This window comes from Buceros rhinoceros, unplaced genomic scaffold (assembly GCF_000710305.1).
Source record: "Buceros rhinoceros silvestris isolate BGI_N320 unplaced genomic scaffold, ASM71030v1 scaffold9892, whole genome shotgun sequence".
Lineage (NCBI taxonomy): Eukaryota > Metazoa > Chordata > Aves > Bucerotiformes > Bucerotidae > Buceros > Buceros rhinoceros.
The window spans coordinates 3,917-11,146 of NW_010397197.1; the positions used below are offsets into that span (position 1 = coordinate 3,917).

General features: G+C 42.9%; 1 protein-coding gene across 1 annotated transcript; it reads right to left on the reverse strand.

Moving 5' to 3' along the window:
* Positions 1–809: 809 nt before the first annotated feature.
* LOC104502223 (apovitellenin-1) lies at positions 810–2,240 on the reverse strand. Its single transcript, XM_010146165.1, has 3 exons — positions 2,169–2,240; positions 1,620–1,779; positions 810–938 (listed from the first exon to the last, which is right to left on the reverse strand). The coding sequence occupies exons 1-3, from the start codon at positions 2,227–2,229 to the stop codon at positions 839–841; spliced, it is 321 nt and encodes a 106-aa protein (XP_010144467.1). The 5' UTR covers positions 2,230–2,240; the 3' UTR covers positions 810–838.
* Positions 2,241–7,230: the final 4,990 nt, after the last annotated feature.

The following is a 7,230-nucleotide window of genomic DNA, read 5'->3' on the forward strand; positions in this document are numbered from 1 at the left end:
CTGGGCATAGGTGCCCCTCTCATAAACTGGCCACCCTCCATCTTGAAGACAGTGAGAATTTCTCCCCTCGTTTCTCCTTTGGAAAGGCTATTCAGTAGCCTCACTTGTTGGCTAATGAAACATGCTTTCAAAGTCCTGCTCAGATTGATGGTCAGTTCAGTTTACTGGCACTTGTTTTCCTAAATCATCTGAAATCTTCAGGCACACGATACAGGTGCACCTACTTGCTTCTTACCTAACTAAGAAGCACAATCAGTAGGACTTAAATTTCATGGTCTTTCCTGATGTGAGGTTACAGTTGCCATGTTGTGGCTACCCTGAAAGATGCTCAGATCGTGCCCCTTCCACCCCAAAAGAATCTGAGCTTAGTTAAAAGTCCCTGAATGTTCATGTTCGTTAGCATTGCCTGCAACAGCTTGTGAGTCACAGCTACGTTCTCAGCAGAATGGGATGCCAAGGGGCACGTGATTTTGTATCAGTGAATACAAACAGAAAACTTAAGGAAGTGTAACAACCAACATTTTTTTATTAGATGGACAATGGCCAAGCCAGTCAGGAGAAATTAATTTTAAGGATTTGGCTACAGAATAGTTCTACAATCTCATTGCCTTCCCCCCCGCCATGCCCACCAGCGGTTTTGTTTTTTTTTCAGGGAAGACTTTAGCGCAGATGCCTTCCAACCTTTGGGCTTTGAAGATAGGTTCCCTCTGTTCACAATAAGATGAGCATCTATTCTGTCTTATTGACTGATCTTGGTCCGTGGTAGAGGCAGGGGGAAGGAGGACACTGCATGGTGTTACCAACTCACATCAGGAAACACTGACTTGTCTTCATCTGGCTAGTAGCCTAAGACTTTTGTGTACCACAGGTTCTTTATTTTTTCGATCAGCTGTTCAGCCAGTATACTGAGTTTAGTTGTTTCTCTGAGGAGGAAGTTCCTGTGGGAGACAGCAGTGAACGTGATAAGATACAGAAATACATGAGGGCAATCTCTAGCTGCTGCAGTTATCGCACTGCCTGTCACTGAGAGCGCAAAGCTCCTCAGCAGTCCTAGAGCGACTTTCCTCAGAAGACAGGAATATGCAGTATGCGTTTGCCATGAGTTACATGAAACTGTGCTTCTAGGGTCATCTCATGCTTTTCCTTTTGGGCAGAGACCCGTCCCCCTTCTTTGAGGAATACGTATTCACAGCTAGAGCCAATTCATTGATTTGCGTCAAGCGACAGCAGTGATTCCTGGCACCTCCAGTACTCAGCCTCTCACAGGCAGCACCACAGCACCCTTTCAGGGGGGCTGATTCCCCACCAGCCACTGGCCCCTTCCCTCACTACCCACATATAAAGAGCTGTAGTACCTGCTATCCCCACGAGCGTTGTCATGGTCAATGTGCATCCCTGGGAAGAGCTTGCACGTTGCCCTGAAACTGTATTGTCTCACCCCACCTTCCAGTACTCTGCTCCCATTGTAGTCACATCAGGCTGATTCAGTCAATCATTGCTGATCCATCTCCCATTGGGTCTTCCCATATAGACACTTGATTAATCTGTCCTTTCTCCCACTCCTCCCTCTGTTTTCACCCATGGCTATTGCAGTGTTAGCGCAGAGAATCTTTCCATACCTGGTTGAAGTGACTACTGGAGCCTGGGCAGCATCCATCAAGAACTGACCGACTTTAGGGGATATCTTGTTCACACTTTCATAGATGTAAGCTGCAATCGCATCGGGGATGACCAACCAGTCACGACGGTCTTTCTCAAAGATGGACTTTGAGTGCACTTCTGAGAAAGAGGAGGGAAAAAACCATGAGGCTTCTCCAGGCACTTGTGTCTGTGCTATCTTCTCCCAGGTGCAGTGGGACACCACTTGAAGTTTTGAGATTAAAAGCCTCCCCCAGAATTTGCTCTAGCAGCATCCAGCAGCACCTCATCACTCATTTTTGGGCATCTAGGTAATAGGCCTTACATGACAGAGTATTTGCACCAGGTACAGACCATTTTCATGCCAGACCCCTACCTACTTGTTTCACGCTGCCAAGCACGATATATTCATGAACTGTGTTATTTGGCTTCAGTCCTACTTTGTGGCTGGGTAAGACTTCTCTAAGACAAGTGAGAACCTCTAGAGCTAAATCTTGTCTCATGCAGACAGAAAAACTTTTCAGACTTACCAGGGAGAGTGGTGCCAAGGAGCAGAATCAGAGCTATCACCAATACCCTGGATTGCAGCATGGTTTGCAGTACCAGTTCTGTTCTCTACACCAACAGACTTGCTGAAATCAGCAAACAATATTTTGTTTGTTTTCAGAGAAGGAAAACATGTCAGTTAAAAAACCAATAAATGAAGAAGAGAACGGGGAGGATCAAGGTACGTTTCTCCCAAAGAAGTGAGGAAAAGATAGTATAAAAATGAAAGCGTCCTTACATTTTTGTAGTCACAGATATCCACAATGAATGATGGCTGTCAGAGCTCCAAGAAATATTGAAGTTGAAGCTGCTTCTTTTATACGAGAGCTAAAATTTCTTGTTTCAGCACATGAGTAAACCACTAAAACTGACAGAGGTCAGAATAGGTTTCCTCCACACATAAGTACAACAGAAAAACCATAACGTAGGATTTCTTTTGTTTGGGTTTGGTTTTTTTTTCTAGTTGTACCAAAGAGCACTGTGCTAGTGAATGTACCACATGCAATGGTCATCTTAGTAACCTGAAGATTTGGGTATTTTGTCTTGTTCTAGTTCAGGAAAGGACTAACTACCCAACTGGGTTCTCTTCTCTTTTCCACACTGGGATTAATGAATCAGCTGGTAGCCCAGGTAGAACAAGTTCTCAAAAGGCAGTAAGTGCAAACTTTAGCTTCATCCAACCTCCTTTATTTTGTCTATTAGAAGAGTCAGAACTGGAGGAACTCTTGAAAATTTGATACTTGGTACATCAAAAAGATGACATTACATTAAAAAAAGGTTTTCAGACATGCTGCACTTAAAAAGGTGTTTAGAAGTTAAAATTGATGCATGCCCTGAATTAGAGGGCAATATGAAGAAAACATTGCTGTGTTAAGAATTGCAATGACAAAAAAGGCTACAAGTCTATTACATGTGGATGTTCTGCTAAATCCTGTGCCAGGTAATTACAAGTCAATGTTACTTCTTATCCCATAGTAAAGAAATTTCCAACCAGTTTTATTTCTTCCTGTGCACAAATTACCTCCAAAAGCTACCACTCCATTCACTAGAAATTTGCTGACCAGCAGCAGTACTCTGTTACCATCAGTCTTTGATTTTTAATCTTAGAAGCCAGTTCTCCCTCTGCAGACAAAAGGTAAAAATTTGTTTCCCAAGAGCATAGAGAGGTGATCTTACCCACTTTAGAGCCTGTAGTCCCTGTGGTGAAGGCAGCTGGGAAAAGATTATACATCTTCCAATACTGAAACTCTGCAATCCCTACCATGGGCTTGACCTTCCTATGAGTGCCTTATGGAGCATCCATCACTCAGCTTCAATCCAGGTCACCTCATCAAGCACTCCCATCCTCCTCCATGTCAGCAATATGGAGTGTGAGAAGGGCTCACACTTTGGCTTGCAATAAAAAACGGGGCAAAAGAGAAGACCACCTCCACTCACTTTTCTATGTCCTAGATAGACTAGTCACAAAGTCCATACCACACAGAACAGAGTTCAGCTCTTACCTGTACTGATTTCTCTCTCTTCCTCAGGCCGAAGGTGAGGTAGATGCTCACCTGAGGCACCGGCATTTATGCAGAACTAATATAGTGATAGCAAGGGGTCAAAGGTCCTGCTTTGTTTCCCCATTTGCTCTTTTGCCAACACATCCAGCTCAGTGGGACAGGCAAGAAGCTGTGGAGGACTCTGGACCTGTTATTGAGATTTGGTAACGGAGGGTCAGTCTGACCTCAGCCTAAGAGGCATAGAAGGCAGATCCTGGGTCACTGAGTCCCCTACTTTTGCAGGCAACCATGTCATAGAGCCCCCTTTCATAAGCTGACCAAATTCCACACTAACAGTAGCTAGAGCTGGGCTGAATGTTGCTCCCACTGATCCTGTGGGAAGGCCTGTGCTGTAACCTCACTGCTCTGACAGGTGGAACCTATTTGCAGCTATTACACCCATTGGTATTTTAACCTCCATTTCCAACAAACGCATTGGACAAATGGTGCATGGGGTAAGTATGCACCTCTTTCATCTTTCTTCTTTCCCCGTGCCCAGGTCTTTTTGTAAAGGCTGACAAGATAGGTATGCATCTGAGCCAGCTGTTCAAAACTTACCCAGGGGCCCTGGCCCATGAAAAAGTTAGAGGTCTGAAACACCTCTCCTAAGAAGAAGGGCTGAAAGAATTGGGCTTGTTCAACCTGGAGGGGAAATGGCTCCAAGGAGACCTTATTGCAGCCTTCCAATACCTAAAGGAACCCTATAAGAAAGACAAAGACTTTTTACCAGGGTCTGTAGTGACAGGACAAGAGGAAACAGTTTTAAACTGAGAGGGTAGATTTAGACTGAATATACGGAAGAATTCTTTATGATGGGAGTGGTGGGACACTGGAACAGGTTGGCCAGAGCAGTTGTGGACACCCTATCATTGGAGGTGTTCTTGGTCAGGTTGGATGGGCTTTGAGCTACTTGATCTAGCAAAAGATGTTCCTGCCCAAGGCAGGGTCAGGGTGTACGAGATGATCTTTAAAGGTCCCTTCCAACCCAAACCATTCTATGATTCTGTGAAAACTCCTCAGGCTCTCTGGGGAGTATGGCCCAGTCAGAAAGTGTCTGCATTGCTGCTGTAGGGCGTGCTTTCCCATAGTTCAAGTTCTGGTGCCTGTTGAGTCTTCAGTCAGGCCACCCATCTGTACCTAGCTCACGCAACCACTGAGCAGTAGGCAGTGAAAAGGCTGCAACATCGAGCTACAAAGGGCATTAGCTAGGAGGAATAGGGAGGACATGAAGCATGAATTAAGCATACTGTGTGAGACCCAGCAGACCTCCATTCTTCCATCAGCTACTTATTAGGTGACTGTCACATGTGTAAAGTGATAAAAGCTCAACCAGTATCTTCATTTATGAACCAAACAAAATTCCTAGAATATTTTTCTTCTCATGGAGCTCCAAGTACTTTAGTACCAAACAATAATCATTCTCATTTTACAGACATGGCAGCCAAGTCAGTGATTGCTACAGTGGGTCATGTCATTAAAGAGGGCTGCCAATGGTTTCCATGACATTTTTCCACTCTCTTGGCGAGTATTTATTCAAATTATCTTCTTTCTTAGAAAAACAAAGAAAAAAGTCTCCCAAAAGAATACGAAGAACAACAAAAAAAATCCCCCATACAAGCAAAGCATTTTGCATTTTTGTCCAAAAAATAACATAAAACTTACTAACATATAACAATGTTAATTCCAGAATGGATTGAACAGAGAATTTTCAGTTCCACTTCTAGTGCAAACACTAAAAAGCAATTTATGGTCCAGGAAGAACACACAAGAGCAACTGGTTGAAAGTTCTCTTATGTTTTAATTATACATTTGACAGTCATTGAAGAGAATCTACACATTTACCATCTGCTTTTACAGCTGGAATAATATTCAGAAGACCAGCAAAAGGCACGTTATAGGCATTAAACTTAGCAGAAATAGCAACAAACAGTCATTACTTGTGAGAGTTATTTTAATATAACTGCAAGTGTCATCTCTCTACTTTGTCAGGTCGACAAATGGAAGGCTCTAACCATTATTAAGTGGGTGTTTTAAACTGATGGGCTGCTGGAGGTAGTATCACAAAGGGGACTTAGCTACCCTATGTAGTAATACATACTGCTGAAGAGCTTTGCATTGTGGTTGTTATCACACAAGGTAACTTCTGCCCCCTCGAAGTTAGCCTAACTTTAGCTAGCGCTATCACGAATACAATCCCAGAGATAGCAACTGGGCATTTCAGCACTTTCTACTGCCAAACAGGAACTTGCCAAGACCAGATCAATGATTGCACAAGAAGTAGCCATCACCCTCCATTCCTGGAATGGCATTCCAGAATGACAGGGTGCTCTGCAAATAAGCAAGAAAGCCAGATATTGCAAGTCCTTTCTTAATAATAAAACCAAAAAATATATGATTTTTTATCTCTCTTATGCATCTCTGGTCTGACGTGGAAAGCAGGCATCCTTATCTGCCCCATGTGGCATGGTCACTTTCTCATTACATTATGATTCTAAATTAGGGTAACTCTAGTGGCTATCAAGGCACTTCATCTGAGACAGAAAATTTATTCATAGGGGTAAGGTATATTCCTTCAACTGCAAGACTGGAGAAACAAAACTCCAGAATGGCAGTAACTCTCAGATGTGAAACATATGCAACTTTTTAAATCACAAATGGGCTGACATATGAATGGGCTCTTTGGAGTGGCTGAAAAATTAAGCAGGAATAAATTGCAAAGTAGAAAGAATGAAGCTAGGCTAATTCCTACTGTTATTTCTTTCAGTGTGCAGTATTTGAGCTGCTCAGTTCTTTCTCTCTTTTTAAAAGTCAAAGACCCAAAGGAAGAAAAGGAGTCTACATAGTATCGTGCAGTGCTGTCACAATGGCTTTCATTTATTTCTATTTTTAATTGGCTATAATCATTTAAAGCAGAGCCTATTTCCTTCCCACTTTTCTGCCTGCTTGCAGTTGTAAAGCATGCATCTTTCGTTTGTCATTATTTCACAGCCCACCTACTAGTGTTTTATGTACTGCAGTGGTCTGTGGACCAGTAAATCTGGTACCATTTCTGCTTCCCTGCTGGATAACCTAATCTACTTCCACCACAATTTAAGAAGTCATAGAATTAAGACTGATACACAATCAAATTTCCCTGAAGAGTTTTGTTTAATGTTTCTATAAATATGAACAAAATGACTGAAGAGGAGTCTAAGCACGAGAGAAAACTCTTCAGACTTCACACAGCACAAATCGTGTTCACACAATCTACAATTAGTCACCTTAGCTCAATTATGGGGACTAGAGGAACAAATAAAGATGGAGGGCTCCTTCACAGGATTTAGGTAAAACAGCACAACCTCTGTAGTTAGTGTGTTCATACTAGAGCAGCCAGCTTCAACAGCTGCTATTGTTACACAGAGTCATCTGCGTTTTCTTGCTGTGTGAAGGGATGCTTGCTCTTGAGAAAACCTGCTGGACACGTGTTGGCTCATACACACTCGAACGCAAAGGAAAGGGAACTCTT

What these genes read in the sequence shown, in the direction of transcription:
- LOC104502223 (XM_010146165.1), bottom strand. Translation starts at nt 2,229, where the DNA reads ATGCTGCAATCCAGGGTATTGGTGATAGCTCTGATTCTGCTCCTTGGC. An exon ending in CCTTGGCACCACTCTCCCTG is followed by an intron (nt 1,780 to 2,168) that starts GTAAGTCTGAAA and finishes CCTCTTTCTCAG; the next exon opens with AAGTGCACTCAAAGTCCATC. An exon ending in CCAGTAGTCACTTCAACCAG is followed by an intron (nt 939 to 1,619) that starts GTATGGAAAGAT and finishes TGTCTCCCACAG; the next exon opens with GAACTTCCTCCTCAGAGAAA.